This window comes from Eleutherodactylus coqui, chromosome 2 (assembly GCF_035609145.1).
Source record: "Eleutherodactylus coqui strain aEleCoq1 chromosome 2, aEleCoq1.hap1, whole genome shotgun sequence".
Taxonomy (NCBI): domain Eukaryota; kingdom Metazoa; phylum Chordata; class Amphibia; order Anura; family Eleutherodactylidae; genus Eleutherodactylus; species Eleutherodactylus coqui.
Window position 1 is genome coordinate 18114316 of NC_089838.1, and position 17985 is coordinate 18132300.

The window sequence follows — 17985 nt, forward strand, 5'->3', positions numbered from 1 at the left end:
TTTTTTTTAAACTTTACATGATCACTGTTATCCAGTGGATAACAGTGATCATGTGACCGGGAACCGCATACAGTGGTCTGTGGTGACATCTCTCTGCTCCAGGCTGCACATGCTAGCAAGGAGTAGAGGGACTTTAAATCTCTGTCCACAGCCTGCAGGGCTTTAATCCTCGGAGGATGCATGTTTCTGAGGATTAAACCCCACTTAGCTAGGACGTAAAAAGGCAATGGGGCCGTCTCTAGGGAGGTTAAGGGGCACAGAGGGGCCTGTAAATGACTCAGGGAGCACAGAGGCACGTATGAATGACTCAGGGGGCACAGCAGGGCCTGTAAATAACTCAGAGGTTCCACCTTGATTCTGCCACGCAAAGGCTCACATAAAACGTGAGCCAGCCATTGGTAAGCATCGCATTAAAGACGCTACAGTCCAAGAAATTCACAGAAATCGCACGTCTAAAGGGACTTTTACACAGGCTGATAATTGGGAACAAAGATTCGGCCAAACGTGTGAAGGTGTTGATGATCATAACACGAGTGCAAACAGAGGTGACGGTGTCAAAGCTGGTCAAGTGGGAGATTCCCTCTCCTTCTATACTCTTTCGGCCGAGCAGTCGACTCTGTGTCCTTCTAAACCGAGTCCCTAACCGCAGACCCTGCGCCTTCTGACCAGCCTTTTCCTTTAGCAGCAGCCACTACAGCAGGGCCTAGCCTGTGCTGACCCCCAGCGAGAGGTGGAGGTTGAGTGCCTACCGTGTGGCATGCTCCTTATTCGACTCTCAACGGTACCATCCAGCGATTGGCGCATCGGCTTCTTCTACAGTCCCTGAGTTGGTGACATGCTAGCGCCATCATCACTTTTCAATGAAGGGAGCTGGCAACTCTCCTCTCATCATCCACGAAAGCTGGACCCGTTGGAGCGGCATCATCGCTCCTAACTCAAAGGGGTCAGCGTTGGAGTGACAGTGCTGCTCACATCTTCATTAAGGTCACTCTCTTGAAGGCAGAGACTTTTGCCCTCCCTTATAGCCTCTCCATAGGGCAGCAGCGGAATGGACTGCCTCACTGGTAAGTACAGTCTTGCTTGCAGCTGTATACAAAAGGAGAGTATCACACAGACATATTCCAGAAACCATCAGAATGTCTCGAGATGTAGAGTTGACAGACTTCCAACGGAGTCTGGTGGTGGTGAGAGTAACCAATCAGTATGGGACATCACAGCAGTTTTGGACCTTCCAAAGTCCATTGATGGGAATGTTATTCGGAAATGGGAACCATCTGGCATATATGCAGTGCAGCCACATTCGGGAAGACCTCGTAGACTGACAGAACGTGGACAGCAAAGCCTTGTACAAACTGTGAAGGCATCACACACATCGTCTGCCGAAACACTCAGGAGGTCTCACAGGCCATTGGAACATCCATCAGTACCAGAACCATCTGTAAGGAACTACATGCGGAAGGTTGCCATTGTTTGGGACAAACTAGAATGCCATGTCTGTGGACACCCATCTCCCACATGACTGTCTGAAGCTCTCCTCAAGGAATTGAGGCAAATCCCTTCACACAACTACTGGAATTGGGTGGAAAGCGTCCTAGGAGGGTTACTGTAGTCACTGAGGCCAAAGACGGCCCAACACCGTATTGAAAAATGTGAATAAAATCGAATTTCAACACCTCCTATGTGTGTCCTAGTACTTTGTCAACATAGCGTACTGGTTCATGCACTGTCATATACGGAACCTGGGGCTGACAACAAACCCTGCAGGGCAGATCACAGCACTAGAAGCAATAACTCTATTGCAGATACATGATGAGCAGGGGCATAACTAAAGGCTCAGGGGCCCATGTGCAAAAGTTCAGCTTGGGCCCCCCCAGGCCCTTTTCCCCCTCCCCCTGTACCTATACCTGAGGGCCAATGTCCACGTGCAGATTTTTTCTATAAAATCTGCGCGTGGCACACGCCGGGAGATCCGTCGGTCTTGCTGCCCATAGGGATGCATTAGCATCAGTAGGGCAACCCAAAGCATGCAGATGGGATTCCTTCCCGGCGTGCGGGTCGCATGCACGAGAAGAAATCGCAGCATGCTCCATTTTCCTACAGATCTGCCGCACAGATGGCTCCCGCGGCTTCCATTGAAGCCTATGGAAGCCATCCGTATCCGTGGTACAGCCGCAGCTGTTTTTGTACTGTGCCGCGGATACGCAGGAGATTTTGTAAAAAAAATTGGTGTGCATGTGCACGGCGAGCTGCCGACCGGAAGAAAGAAGATCTGGCCTGCACAGAGGAGAGCCCCGCAGCGTCCAGAGAGGTGAGTGTAATGTATTGTCCCTCTCCATGTCCGCGGGCATGCACAGATGTCACTGCGGGATTCAGCACCGTGCGTGCAAGTGGGCATGAGGCCTAAGAGAGAGAGAGAGATAGATAAATAGATACATAGATGGATAGATACATAGATATGAGAGAGATTCATAGATAGATATTAGATAGATATGAGATAGATAGATATGAGATAGATATGAGATAGATAGATAGGAGATAGATAGGAGATAGATAGATAGATAGATAGATAGATAGATAGATAGATAGATAGATAGGAGATAGATAGATAGATAGGAGATAGATAGATAGATAGATAGATAGATAGATAGATAGATAGATAGGAGAGAGATAGATAGATAGGAGATAGATAGATAGATATGAGATAGATAGATAGGTAGATAGATAGATAGATATGAGATAGAGAGATAGGTAGATAGATAGATAGATAGATAGATAGGAGATAGATAGATAGATAGATATGAGATAGATAGAGATAGATAGATATGAGATAGATAGATAGATAGATAGATAGATAGATAGATAGATAGATAGATAGATAGATATGAGATAGATAGATAGGTAGATAGATAGATATGAGATAGAGAGATAGGTAGATAGATAGATAGATATGAGATAGATAGATAGATAGATAGATAGATAGATATGAGATATATATGAGATATATAGATAGATAGATATAGATAGATAGATAGATAGATAGATAGATAGATAGATAGATAGATAGATAGATAGATAGATAGATAGATAGATAGATAGATAGATAGATAGATAGATATAGATAGATAGATAGATAGATAGATAGATAGATAGATAGATAGATAGATAGATAGATAGATAGATAGATAGATATGAGACAGGTATGATAGATAGACAGACACATAGAAAGACATACAGACAGGCAGACAAGCAGATAGATGGATAGATAGATACATACCTCGGGCCTGGACTACTTCTCTGGTGAGGAGATCAGCTGTATACAGTGTCGACAGGAGGAAAGCAGCAGGGAGATGACTTCATCGCTGCTTCACTCGATGCCGTGCCATGCCCGTGTGCCGTGAGTCTGTGTCTGTGTCCTCTCTGCTCTTTCTCCATCCCCCCTGTCCTCTCTCTGAGTCCTTCCTCCTCCCTTCTCCTACTCTCGTCTCTGGCTCATGCTGCGGGTCGGACCGCACTAATCACGCGGCCGCCGACAGTGCAAAGTGAAAGTGTACCTGTATATGGTGGAGGATGGCCTCTGGGCCCCCTCAAGCGCAAGGGCCGGGTCGCCGTTGCGACCCCTGACGTTACGTCTATGATGATGAGCATTGACAGTAATCCCCCTGGGAAGTGCTGCAGCGGGTCCTGCGATAATGCCAGTCTCTGCTGACAGCAGAAGTCACGTGATTGCTGCAGCCAATCAGAAGCTTCACCATAACTGCTGATTCTCATGATAATATGAGTTCTGAACAGTGATGCTGCGGCCTCTGAATGGCTGCGGCAGTCACATGACTTCCACGCTCAACAGAGATCGTCATCATTACAGAACCCGCTGCAGTAATGCGTATGGTTTGTTACTACCGGTATATAATATGGCCATTTGTTTAAAAAATAAATAAAAAAATCAGTCCGACAACCCCTTAAGGATTCTTAAAACCAGAACTTTCTTGTTGGAATATCCCTTTAAATACACCAATTACACAACGCTCTTGTAGACACCTCCCCATATGATTATGTTTTATGCAACTTTTGTTTAATGCCAACAGTTTCCCAATCCAGGACAAGTAACAGCGAGAGACGAGTGGCGACACGTGAAGGAGTCAAGTTTCAGAAAGTCATGCGTTAAGAGCCACTATTGTATAGTGGGGGTGCAAAACCCTTTCTGGTCCGAGGGCCATAAGTATAGGGGGTGTCTGAAAAGTGTGGAAACATCCATATAGAATGAAACCTGTTTAGCAGATGGTGATGCCATTTTTCATACAAGTTGCAAGGGTGAAACTTTTTAGGCCATGTCACCAACATGACGGCCATTTTGAATTTCGTCATCTTGAATTCAACACATTTTTCCAATGGTAGGTGTGTGATATATCAAACTGGTGGAGAATTTCACCCGAAATATAATGGCGTGCTTCATTTTAATGTAACTGCATTTGTTCTGAGATTTTTCTTCATTACAGGCTATGAGAATGATGGTGCTATCTCAAGCAGAACGTGTTGGGAGCGTCCTTATGTGAGGTGAATGAGGCACATGTGTCATCAGTCACCACTGTTCTAGCCTGATTTACCAGTGTATTCCGGTGTTCCGATTTTGGTTTCTCAGCGACAGGACCTGTGTCTTGGAATCTGGAAAGAAGTTTGACAACTGCCCTGTTGGTAATTGGTGGTGGTGGGGGGGGGGGGGGGGGGGTGCATTCACCTGATATAAGGATGATCTCAGCACATTCTGCTTAACAGTATGTTAACATGACAATACCTTCCCATTGGAAAGGGATAGAGTGAAAATAAACATATACTCAATGCTCTTGTTCTGTCGGTACAACTACTATGGTTCACCAGCTCACTTCTGGATGGCGGGATCAGGTGATCACTGCAGCCAATCACTGGTCTCAGCCATAGAATGAAGCTAGTGATGGGGCGCAGCGGTAATGTGATCTTGTTACCTGGAAGTGAGTGGAGACAGGAGCAGGGAGAGGGAAAGGGGAGTAGAAGCTGCTTTTTAAATGGGGGCACTATTACCAGAGAAGCACTATGACTGCGGGCACATGTGGGGGTATTATTACTGGAGTAGTACTATGACTGCGGGCACATGTGGGGGTATTATTACTGGAGTAGTACTATGACTGGGGGCACATGTGGGGGTATTATTTCTGGAGTAGCACTACCACTGGGGGCACATGTGGAGGCATTATTACTGGAGTAGCACTATGACTGGGGGTACATGTGGGGGCATTATTACTGGAGTAGTACTATGACTGCAGGCACATGTGGGGGCATTATTACTGGAGTAGTACTATGACTGGGGGCACATGTGGGGGCATTATTACTGGAGTAAGACTATGAGTGGGGGCACATGTGGGGGCATTATTACCAGAGTAGTACTATGACTGCAGGCACATGTGGGGGCATTATTACTGGAGTAGTACTATGACTGGGGGCACATGTGGGGGCATTATTACTGGAGTAAGACTATGAGTGGGGGCACATGTGGGGGCATTATTACTGGAGTAGCACTATGACGGGGGGTACATGTGGAGGCATTATTACTGGAGTAGCACTATGACTGGGGGTACATGTGGGGGCATTATTACTGGAGTAGCACTATGACTGGGGTTACATGTGGGGGCATTATTACTGGAGTAGTATTATGACTGGGGGCACATGTGGGGGCATTATTACTGGAGTAGTATTATGACTGGGGGCACATGTGGGGGCATTATTACTGGAGTAGCACTATGACTGGGGGTACATGTGGGGGCATTATTACCGCAGTAGTACTATGACTGGGGGCACATGTGGGGGCATTATTACTGGAGTAGCACTATGAATGGTAGTACATGTGGGGGCATCATTACTGGAATAGTACTAAGACTGGGGTTACATGTGGGGGCATTATTACTGGAGTAGCACTATGACTGCGGGCACATGTGGAGACATTATTACCGCAGTAGTACTATGACTGGGGGCACATGTGGGGGCATTATTACTGGAGTAGTACTATGACTGGTGGCACATGTGGGGCCATTATTATTGGAGTAGCATTATGACTGCGGGCACATGTGGGGGCATCATTACTGCAGTATCACTATGACTGGGGTACTTGTGGGGGCATTATTACTGGAGTAGCACTATGACTGCGGGCACATGTGGGGGCATTATTACTGGAGTAGCACTATGACTGGGGGCACATGTGGGGGCATTATTACTGGAGTAGCACTATGACTGGGGGTACATGTGGAGGCATTATTACTGGAGTAGCACTATGTATGGTGGTACATGTGGGGGCATCATTACTGGAATAGTACTATGATTGGGGTTACAGGTTGGGGCATTATTACTGGAGTAGCACTATCACTGGGGGGGGGGGGGTACATGTGGGGGCATTATTACTGGAGTAGTACTATGACTGCGGGCACATGTGGGGGTATTATTACTGCAGTAGCACTATGACTGCGGGCTAGGGATGAGCGAACGTGTCCGTTACGGACACATCCGCACCCGGACACCGGCTTTGCCGAACACTGCAGTGTTCGCGCGTAAGTGTCCGGGTGCCGCCGGGGGGCGGGGAGATGCGCGGCGGCGCGGGCGGCAGTAGCGGGGAACAGGGGGGAGCCCTCTCTCTCTCCCTCTCCCCCCCCACTCCCCGCCGCACCCCCCCGCGCTGCCACGGCGGCCCCCGAACTTTTTCGCCCGAACACTGAAGTGTTCGCAAAGTTCGGTGTTCGGGCGAAAAAGGGGCGGAGCCGAACGTGTTCGCTCATCTCTACTGCGGGCACATGTGGGGGCATTTTTACTGGAGTAGCACTATTACTGGGGGTATATGTGGAGGCATTATTACTGGAGTAGTACTATGACTGGGGGCACATGTGGGGGCATTATTACTGGAGTAGCACTATAACTGGGGGCACATGTGGGGGCATTATTACTGGAGTATTACTGTGACTGGGGGCATTATTACTGGAGTAGCACTATGACTGCGGGCACATGTGGGGGCATTATTACTGGAGTATCACTATTACTGGGGGTATATGTGGGGGCATTATTACTGGAGTAGCACTATGACTGGGGGCACATGTGGGGGCATTATTACTGGAGTATCACTATTACTGGGGGTATATGTGGGGGCATTATTACTGGAGTAGCACTATGACTGCGGGCACATGTGGGGGCATTATTACTGGAGTATCACTATTACTGGGGGTATATGTGGGGGCATTATTACTGGAGTAGCACTATGACTGGGGTTACATGTTGGGGCATTATTACTGGAGTAGCACTATGACTGTGGGCACATGTGGGGGTATTATTACTGGAGTAGGACCATGACTGGGGGTACATGTGGGGGCATTATTACTGAAGTAGCACTATGACTGGGGGTACATGTGGGGGCATTATTACTGGAGTAGCACTATGACTCGGGGCACATGTGGGGGTATTATTACTGGAGTAGGACCATGACTGGGGGCACATGTGGGGGCATTATTACTGGAGTAGTACTATGACTGGTGGCACATGTGGGGGTATTATTACTGGAGTAGGACCATGACTGCGGGCACATGTGGGGGCATTATTACTGGAGTATCACTATTACTGGGGGTATATGTGGAGGCATTATTACTGGAGTAGTACTATGACTGGGGGCACATGTGGGGGCATTATTACTGGAGTAGCACTATAACTGGGGGCCCATGTGGGGGCATTATTACTGGAGTAGCACTATGACTGCGGGCACATGTGGGGGCATTATTACTGGAGTATCACTATTACTGGGGGTATATGTGGGGGCATTATTATTGGAGTAGCACTATAACTGGGGGCACATGTGGGGGCATTATTACTGGAGTAGCACTATGACTGGGGTTACATGTTGGGGCATTATTACTGGAGTAGCACTATGACTGTGGGCACATGTGGGGGCATTATTACTGGAGTAGCACTATGACTCGGGGCACATGTGGGGGTATTATTACTGGAGTAGGACCATGACTGGGGGTACATGTGGGGGCATTATTACTGAAGTAGCACTATGACTGCGGGTACATGTGGGGGCATTATTACTGGAGTAGCACTATGAGTGGGGGCACATGTGGGGGCATTATTACTGGAGTAGCACTATAACTGGGGGCACATGTGGGGGCATTATTACTGGAGTATTACTGTGACTGGGGGCACATTTGGGGGCATTATTACTGGAGTAGTACTATGACTGGTGGCACATGTGGGGGCATTATTATTGGAGTAGCATTATGACTGCGGGCACATGTGGGGGCATTATTACTGGAGTAGTACTATGACTGCGGGCACATGTGGGGGCATTATTACTGGAGTAGTACTATGACTGGTGGCACATGTGGGGGCATTATTATTGGAGTAGCATTATGACTGCGGGCACATGTGGGGGCATTATTACTGGAGTAGCACTATGACTGCGGGCACATGTGGGGGCATTATTACTGGAGTAGCACTATGACTGGGGGTAAATGTGGGGGCATTATTACTGGAGTAGCACTATGACTGGGGGCACATGTGGGGGCATTATTACCGGAGTAGCACTATCACTAGGTGGGTACATGTGGGGGCATTATTACTGCAGTAGTACTCTGACTGGGGGTACATGTGGGGGCATTATTACTGGGTGGCACAAGCAGAGGTGCTATTACCAAGCAGCACATGTGAGCGCACTATTACGTGGGGGCAGGATTACTGTGTGGGTACACGTTAGGGTAAGGTATCAGTGCTTAGAGCTGTAGACATTGTATCCACCCATCTCAAGCTCCTTTTTTAGCTGTAGGTATACAGCGCCATCATGTGGCTAGATTCAGCTTCCGATGATATTCTGACACTACAGCTGTCTATAGTTACAGCGCCACCTAATGACTGTAAGAAAGCATACTGGAAAAACAATAAAGTTTTTTAAAGCATGTAAAAAAAAAAAGAACAGTAGTCAGACAGTAGCCATGGTGACAGTCAGGTGATCTGCTGCTCACGTGACCGGAGCGTGTGCTGCTGGACATAAGGATGTGAAGCTCGCAGAACGGAGGAGCAGGAAGTGTGGCCGCCGAGACGGGGCTGTAAGTACGGGCTCTGTGCTTTTATAGGAGTATGCCCATCAGTACGGGGGCAGCCGAGGGTCAAAATTCTTCTCTATGCGTTGTCCTGAATCACGGGAGCAGGAGAGGGACAATATATGGAGAGTGCTAATCCCGGTGCGGGAGGGGATCCAGGGGAGGTGGCTGAGATGTTACAGGCTGTAGAGTGATTATTATGGAGGTGATGAGCCGCCATGTCTGACCTACATCACAGGTGTATATTATATACGATCGCTGCTGATCATTAGAGCCCAATGAGATTGCAGTGAACAAACCTTTTTTGTATTTTCCTCCCCATTTTCAAAAAAATCCTAAATCCTGTCATGCATCCATCGATGTAGATGGCCGGCCGGAGGCGCGTGACCGCTGTGGCCAACCATAGACTGCAGTGTGCCCATTGGCACTCCTGGCATCAGAGATCATATCCTGGGTGTCATGATGCCAGGAGTTATGGGCTTCTGATTGACAGCTGTGGCCAACCATAGACTGCAGCGTGCCCATTGGCACTCCTGGCATCAGAGATCATATCCTGGGCGTCATGATGCCAGGAGTTATGGGCTTCTGATTGACCGCTGTGGCCAACCATAGACAGCAGCGTGCCCATTGGCACTCCTGGCATCAGATCATATCTTGGGGGTCATGATGCCAGGAGTCGTGGGCTTCTGAATGGCCGCTGTGGCCAACCATAGACTGCAGCGTGCCCATTGGCACTCCTGGCATCGGAGATCATATCCTGGGTGTCATGATGCCAGGAGTTATGGGCTTCTGATTGGCCGCTGTGGCCAACCATAGACTGCAGCGTGCCCATTGGCGCTCCTGGCATCAGAGATCATATCCTGGGCGTCATGATGCCAGGAGTTATGGGCTTCTGATTGACCGCTGTGGCCAACCATAGACTGCAGCGTGCCCATTGGTGCTCCTGGCATCAGAGATCATATCCTTGGCGTCATGATGCCAGGAGTTATGGGCTTCTGATTGACCGCTGTGGCCAACCATAGACTGCAGCGTGCCCATTGGCACTCCTGGCATCGGAGATCATATCCTGGGTGTCATGATGCCACGAGTTATAAGCTTCTGATTGACTGCTGTGGCCAACCATAGACTGCAGCGTGCCCATTGGCGCTCCTGGCATCAGATCATATCTTGGGGGTCATGATGCCAGGGGTCATGGGCTTCTGATTGACCGCTGTGGTCAACCATAGACTGCAGCGTGCCCATTGGCGCTCCTGGCATCAGAAATCATATCCTGGGCGTCATGATGCCAGGCGTTATGGGCTTCTGATTGACCGCTGTGGCCAACCATAGACTGCAGTGTGCCTATTGGCGCTCCTGGTATCAGAGATCATATCCTGGGCGTCATGATGCCAGGAGTTATGGGCTTCTGATTGACCGCTGTGGCCAACCATAGACTGCAGCGTGCCCATTGGCGCTCCTGGCATCCGAGATCATATCCTGGGTGTCATGATGCCAGGAGTTATGGGCTTCTGAATGGCCGCTGTGGTCAACCATAGACTGCAGCGTGCCCATTGGCACTCCTGGCATCAGAGATTATATCCTGGGCATCATGCCAGGAGTTATGGGCTTCTGATTGGCCGCAGTGGTCATGTGCTTCCCCTGCCCGTTTACCAGGAAGCCAGCTGTGGGGCAGCGTGGGCCGCTCTGCTTTGGGGGTCCGAGGACAGGGGGGCAGGATGTATTTTTTTTATGGTATAATGGGCTTACTGCTGGAGAAGTTTCTAGAGTCCTGATGAAGCTCCTTAAATCATCGCAACAGAGACGTTTGCAGTCAGCGGGCGTTTTCGGAATACTATATAACCTTAAACGGGGTAGTTATAGGGAAACGCTACGTGCGGCCCTGACGGCTACTGGATATTCACCTGGGAACCAGAGTCCTGATGGGTAAACTTAACCCTTTCCAATCCACTGTCTGACATCTAAAGACATTCTGATTGAAGGCTGTACAGCTTCCGATGTCTGAAGACGTCAGGCAGGGTATTCTTACTGTAGATTACTGGCCGCTCTGTTGTCGGGGGCCTCTCCAGAATGTCATATACTGCAGTACTGGCTCTAGCCAGCAGATGGCGCCATTGTATAATGGCAGAAAGAGAAAGCCCCCTAGGAAACCCTGAATCCAAAATTGGATTGCAAAGAGTTAAAAACCTTTTCTGACTTAGGTTGACATAATTTATGTTAAATTAATGTTGTACATGATTTTGTATTAATGTATCATTTTTCTTCCCCTGGGTTGTTCGCCGTGGCAGTCGTTCCCTCATAGATTAACGGTGATTTGTCCGCGTCTCCAACAGGTCAGTAAATGATTTACGTCTTTCCTGCAAGAAAAATGTAAAGGGAACCTAGTGATTACAATGTAATCAGCGATACACCTATAACAGCGCTGCCAAGAGATTTCCTTCTTGCTAATGAGTTGTGCAGTCCGTGCCGGTACCGTTCGTCTCCTTCTGATGGTTTCCTGCACTGTATTAAGATGAGTTGCGGAGAGTCCGATGCCCCCCAGCGCCGCCCGGGCACAGGCCTGTGCATGCATACTGATTTGTCTTCTTCGCTGTAATCCCCACCCGCATGCATTGGCTCTCTCTTGCTTGCTGAGGCTCCAGCGGTGTTCTGCGCACGCGCCGTGAGGATCGTTAGTCCCGCAGTCAGCTGACCTTGGACGCTGTGGGAGTAACGATCCTCAAGGCACGTGCGCAGTACGTCAATGAGGTTGGCTAGTGAAGGAGAGCTGAGGCGCGCAGGGTTTATTACGGCGCCTGCAAAGGATTAGAGGTTGGGGTTTACAATTATTGTATCTGGGGGCTTCGGTAGATGACAGATACCTGACAGATAGGCTGACCGCGGAGAATCCTCATTGTGCTACAAACCCCGGCATGCAGTTCCATCTCAGTAAATGATGAGAGTTGTGGTGATTAGATGGACGGTTTTGTCACTGGAGGCCCTAAAAGTGGTTCCCCCCTTGGCCTATAAGAGGCTATCGGAGGCTCCTTGTGTGTAGTGACCTCTTCTTCTGCTTGTAGAGCTTGTTGACCACTAGACGTCTCTACGACGCAGAGAAGAGATGTCACCCCGTTACCAGAGTCTGAGAGGGGCGCGTTATTGGGTGTGTGAAGCCGGATGGTCGTTTCGAGGAATTGTCCCCCACTGGGCCATTGTGACCAGACTGTTAGGAGGTGTTGGGACCAGTGGATGCGGGCACACAGGGTGAGCGGGCTGAGGACCCCCCTACAGACCACCAGTAGAGAGGAGCATCTGACCAGACTGTTAGGGGATGTTGGGACCAGTGGATGGGGGCACACAGGGTGACCGGGCTGAGGACCCCCGACAGACCACCAGTAGAGAGGAGCAGCTGACCAGACTGTTAGGGGATGTTGGGACCAGTGGATGGGGGCACACAGGGTGACCGGGCTGAGGACCCCCGACAGACCACCAGTAGAGAGGAGCATCTGACCAGACTGTTAGGAGCTGTTGGGACCAGTGGATGTGTGAGGGCACACAAGGTGACCGGGATCAGAACGCCCCTACAGACCACCAGTAGAGAGAAGTCTGTCCAGACTGTTAGGGGGTGTTGGGACCAGTGGATGGGGGCACACAGGGTGACTGGGCTCAGGACGCCCCCTACAGACCACCAGTAGAGAGGAATGTCTGACCAGACTGTTAGGGGGTGTTGGGACCAGTGGATGGGGGCACACAGGGTGACCGGGCTGAGGACCCCCGACAGACCACCAGTTGAGAGGAGCGTCTGATCTTCCAACAAGTATGAGCATCTCCAACTGCTGTCCATCATCCGGAGACAGGTGGCACCATTGTTACAGGTCTCTGTGTCTGTCAGGCCATTTCCAGGGGCTTGGCTGAAGGACATTTGGTCTCACGGTGCCACAGCCATGCCTGCCTGTATCACATCTTGTATCCAAGCTAGAGGCGGTACAACAGGGAAGTAGAAGGGTAAACCCCAGCGCTGCCGTTGGCACGCTCCTGTGTGGTTGGCGCGGTATTGCTGACTGTCTCCAGGGTTATTTATACTCTCTGCTCTCGGATCTCCTGATTCTGCACTTTTTCGATGAGACAACTGTTTTTTAGGTACAAAAGTCTCGGATTGTGCAATCCCCCGCACAGACGTGTTCTCGACGCGGCCTCAGATTTACCGCTCGTTCATAGCGGCTGTATGTCAGCGTTCTATCCGTGGGCCGTTACTGGAAGCGGCCGCGTTCCCAGCAGGCATTGCTTCCCGCTCACGAACAGAGTCTGTTTATGCGTATTAGCTGGACTGGCACCAGGCGACTCGCCACCCTGAACATTTTCTCCTGGCACTAGCTAGTGATCAGCTGCTTCATGAGATGCCGGCTCTGTGGCACCTGCCAGTGACTGGCAGTGCATGCTGGGAGTTGTAGTTGTACAGTCGGTGACTGCAGATCACTGCTTCATATTATGTCTGATATTGGACCGCGATAAGCCCTTACCCCGTGCCCCACCCCCCGACAGCACCCGCCATCTGCTGGCGGTCGGCTGGGTGGTTGACTGAAGTAATTTGATCACTTCACTACGATCCTAATTTTTATGAGAATTGTGACATCTATAGCACCCTGGCCCTGTGGGCGGGGCTAATATTGCGGTAAGGGCAGTGATGGGGGAGGGGGGACTGGACGGGGGGGGGCGTGGGGGGGCAGTGATGGGAGGGGGAGGACAGGACGTGGAGGGGCAGTGATGGGGGGGGGGACTGGATGTGGGGGGGCAGTGATGGGGGGGAGGACGGGATGTGGGGGGGACGGGACGTGTGGGGGGGCAGTGATGGTGGGGGGGAGGTCTGGACGTGGGGGGCAGTGATGGTGGGGGGAGAGAGGACTGGACGTGGGGGGGGGGCAGTGATGGGGGGGAGGACGGGACGTTGGGGGGCAGTGATGGGGGGGGGAGGATGGGACGTGGGGGGGCAGCGATGGGGGGGGGGCGGGACGTGGGCGGGCAGTGATGGGGGGGAGGATGGGACGTGGGGGGGGCGGGGGGAGGATGGGATGTGGGGGGGGGGCCGGGGGGAGGATGGGACGTGGGAGGGGGGGGGAAGGATGGGACGTGGGCGGGCAGTGATGGGGGGAGAGGATGGGATGTGGGGGGGGCCAGTGATGGGGGGGGGAGAGGATGGGACGTAAGGGGGCAGAGGACTGGACGTTGGGGGGGCAGTGATGGGGGGGGAGGACTGGTCGTGGGGGGGGGCAGTGATGGGGTGTGGAGAGGACTGGACGTGGGGGGGCAGTGATGGGGGGGAGAGGACGGGACGTGGGGGGGCAGTGATGGGGGGAGAGGATGGGACGTGGGGGGGCAGTGATGGGGGGGGAGGACTGGACGTGGGGGGGCAGTGATGGGGGGGGAGGACGGGACGTGGGGGTTCAGTGATGGGGGGGGAGGACGGGACGTGAGGGGGCAGTGATGGTGGGGGGGAGAGGACTGGACGTGGGGGGGCAGTGATGGGGGGGGAGAGGACTGGACGTGGGGGGGGGCAGTGATGGGGGGAGAGGACAGGTCGTGGGGGGGCAGTGATGGGGGGGGAGAGGACTGGACGTGGGGGGGGGCAGTGATGGGGGGAGAGGACAGGTCGTGGGGGGGGCAGTGATGGGGGGGTGGAGAGGACTGGACGTGGGGGGGCAGTGATGGGGGGGGTGGAGAGGACTGGACGTGGGGGGGCAGTGATGGGGGGGTGGAGAGGACTGGACGTGGGGGGGCAGTGATGGGGGGGTGGAGAGGATGGGACGTGAGGGGGCAGAGGACTGGACGTTGGGGGGGCAGTGATGGGGGGGGGGGGACTGGTCGTGGGGGGGGGCAGTGATGGGGGGTGGAGAGGACTGGACGTGGGGGGGCAGTGATGGGGGGGAGAGGACGGGACGTGGGGGGGCAGTGATGGGGGGGAGAGGACGGGACGTGGGGGGGCAGTGATGGGGGGAGAGGATGGGACGTGGGGGGGCAGTGATGGGGGGGAGGACTGGACGTGGGGGCGCAGTGATGGGGGGGGGGGACGGGACGTGGGGGGGCAGTGATGGGGGGAGAGGATGGGACGTGGGGGGGCAGTGATGGGGGGGAGGACTGGACGTGGGGGGGCAGTGATGGGGGGGGAGGACGGGACGTGGGGGTTCAGTGATGGGGGGGGGAGGATGGAACGTAAGGGGGGAGTGATGGTGGGGGGGGAGAGGACTGGACGTGGGGGGGGCAGTGATGGGGGGAGAGGACAGGTCGTGGGGGGGGCAGTGATGGGGGGGTGGAGAGGACTGGACGTGGGGGGGGCAGTGATGGGGGGGTGGAGAGGACTGGACGTGGGGGGGCAGTGATGGGGGGGTGGAGAGGACTGGACGTGGGGGGGCAGTGATGGGGGGGTGGAGAGGACTGGACGTGGGGGGGCAGTGATGGGGGGGTGGAGAGGACTGGACGTGGGGGGGCAGTGATGGGGGGGTGGAGAGGACTGGACGTGGGGGGGCAGTGATGGGGGGGTGGAGAGGACTGGACGTGGGGGGGCAGTGATGGGGGGGTGGAGAGGACTGGACATGGGGGGGGCAGTGATGGGGGGAGAGGACTGGACGTGGGGGGGCAGTGATGGGGGGGAGGATGGGACGTGGGGGGGCAGTGATGGGGGGGAGAGGACGGGACGTGGGGGGGCAGTGATGGGGGGGGGGACTGGACGTGGGGGGGCAGTGATGGGGGGGAGGACTGGACGTGGGGGGGCAGTGATGGGGGGGAGGACGGGACGTGGGGGGGCAGTGATGGGGGGGGGAGGACGGGACGTGGCGGGGCAGTGATGGGGGGGGGGGAGGACGGGACGTGGGGTGGAGAGAACTGTACATGGGGGGGGGGGCAGTGATGCAGGGGAGAGGACTATACGTTGGGGGCAGTGATGAGGGGGAGGACTGAACTTGCGGGGTAAGGGGGGGATGAGGGGGAGTGATGAAGAGAAGAAAAAGAACCCCATAATTTGTGGACAGAGCTAAGGTTTGTACCCCATTCTTTGACAGTAGTGACCTGAATGTGCAGCAATTCCTTAATACCTACTAATTATTAGCATTACTGTGCATACAGAAATTAAGATAAAATTGAAAAAAAAACGTAGTCTGTGAGTCCAGTCTTTGTACCCGCGGCCATCACCACCTCTCAATTCTCCAATCATCTTCTTGAGTGCGCATTTTAATTGGCCATAAATATTTTATTGCAGTGATCCTCCACCTCCCCTATTATCCAAGAGAACAGAGGACTCTGTCCCCCACTATACATATAAGGGTAGAGGTGATGGGAAGAAATTGGCAGCTGCTCTCTATTTAGTCTATGGGACATACGGGAACAGCTGACTGCTGCAGCCAATCAGAGGCCTCATTAGAGCACTGTGACTGCTGCAGCCAATCAGAGGCCTCATTAGAGCACTGTGACTGGCTGCAGCGGCCAGCCTGTATACCAAACCTCACTATTTGCAGGACTAGCAGGCAGTGTAGCGCTGGGGTGGCGCGGGCCTCGAACCAGTAAGCAGAGGTTTTGGGACGGCCTCTTTCTGTACATGTTTGCCTCCTGCCCCCCCTCCCCCCCCAGTATTGTGCTTAAACTCATAACACTTTTTTGTATGTAGGCGTCATGGATACCACGAGGCTGACAACGGATGCCTACAACGACTACAGCTCCACGGAGGCCAGCCCCATCGAGGAGAACCCCCCGGGGATGATCAACAGCTTTGTCCCCAGACCCAGGCAGTACGAGCGGCTCGGGGAGCACGGCAGCAGCAGCACTACGTGAGTTCATCGCCGCACCGCTATTTACTAATCTTGCAGCTTGCTCGGCCGTTTATGCCATTCCCACACATACATGGCCGCCTCTCCCTAACTGCGATTGGCCCCCATCTATTAGATATTCCTGACACGTCCTGTGCGGTTGTCCGCGTCTTAAAGGGTTTTTCTGAGCCCCAATGCTAATACTGTGCACTGCTACCCTGCTGCATCTCATTGCTGCTCCGGTCTTCTATTTACATCACTTGCTTACCCATGTGACCGCTGCAGCCAATGGGAGGTCGTCAGGGACGTCATTGGTGACGTCCCGTAAACCTGCTTCAGGTTTAAAAGCCAATGGACGTCACCAAGCCTTATGGCTGGGAGATGTTGGATGGCATTACGGTGGGCCGCCAAAGCCGCGGTTCGGTCCCAATCAGCTACTTGTCAATGTAGTAGGAGGCGACGGCTATGTCCCCAGTACGGTGGCCCAGGTTGGTAATGCTGGTGCAGCTGCCATTGAATCCAATACCTGCTCTAGCATCCTGGCCCGCTGCAATGTGTATGAAGCTGTCAGCATCCAGCTCCTCCCACATTGACTGCAGGCTGGATATATGCTGATCGCTGTACCCCATTCTTTGATAAAAGTGACCCGCATGCACAGCAATTCCTTGATGTGTACTAATTATTAGCATTACTGTGCATACGATTCCCATATGTAAAGAACTGCCTTAGGGAGGACATAAAATTTCTTCGGTTACTGTCACACAGTTATAATAGAGGAGATCACGGCTCTATGACTGTATAATTATGGACTGTTATAAACGATATAGCCTCAGCTAATGCTATGCTGATGCATCATGAAATTGACGTGAAAGTAGAAATCACAAATCCCAGCTTCCAGGTGGTGGCTGATAAGCATCAGACAGGGGGCTGCACTGCATGGAAGTGACTGGAATACACGGAGGAGATCTCCAGAGTGTGACAGGCAATCAGATGTAGGGGGCAGAGATGAAAAAACGTGTTTTTAGCTTTAGTGGCCGTTTTAAGAGTTGGGCAACCACTGTTGCGCTGGGAGGAGGGAAGATCTGCGCCAGTTAAGGCTTGGGCTACAAGGTGACTTT

The 17985-nt window shown here is 52.6% G+C and overlaps 1 protein-coding gene across 4 annotated transcripts in view; it reads left to right on the plus strand.

Annotated features, from left to right (window-relative positions):
• The first annotated feature begins 9017 nt into the window (after window positions 1–9017).
• The window catches only part of LOC136611142 (proton-coupled amino acid transporter 1-like), a 34221-nt gene continuing 25253 nt past the window's right edge, over window positions 9018–17985 (plus strand). For 2 of the 4 annotated variants that reach the window (XM_066590425.1, XM_066590429.1), the window contains exons 1-3: window positions 9018–9104; window positions 11384–11428; window positions 16729–16888. In XM_066590425.1, coding sequence (XP_066446522.1) covers window positions 16734–16888 — 155 coding nt within the window. In that variant the 5' untranslated portion in view covers window positions 9018–9104; window positions 11384–11428; window positions 16729–16733. Of the gene's footprint in view, window positions 9105–11383; window positions 11429–16726; window positions 16889–17985 lie in introns of all 4 variants that reach the window. The other 2 variants (XM_066590427.1, XM_066590428.1) reach the window with 2 other exon arrangements.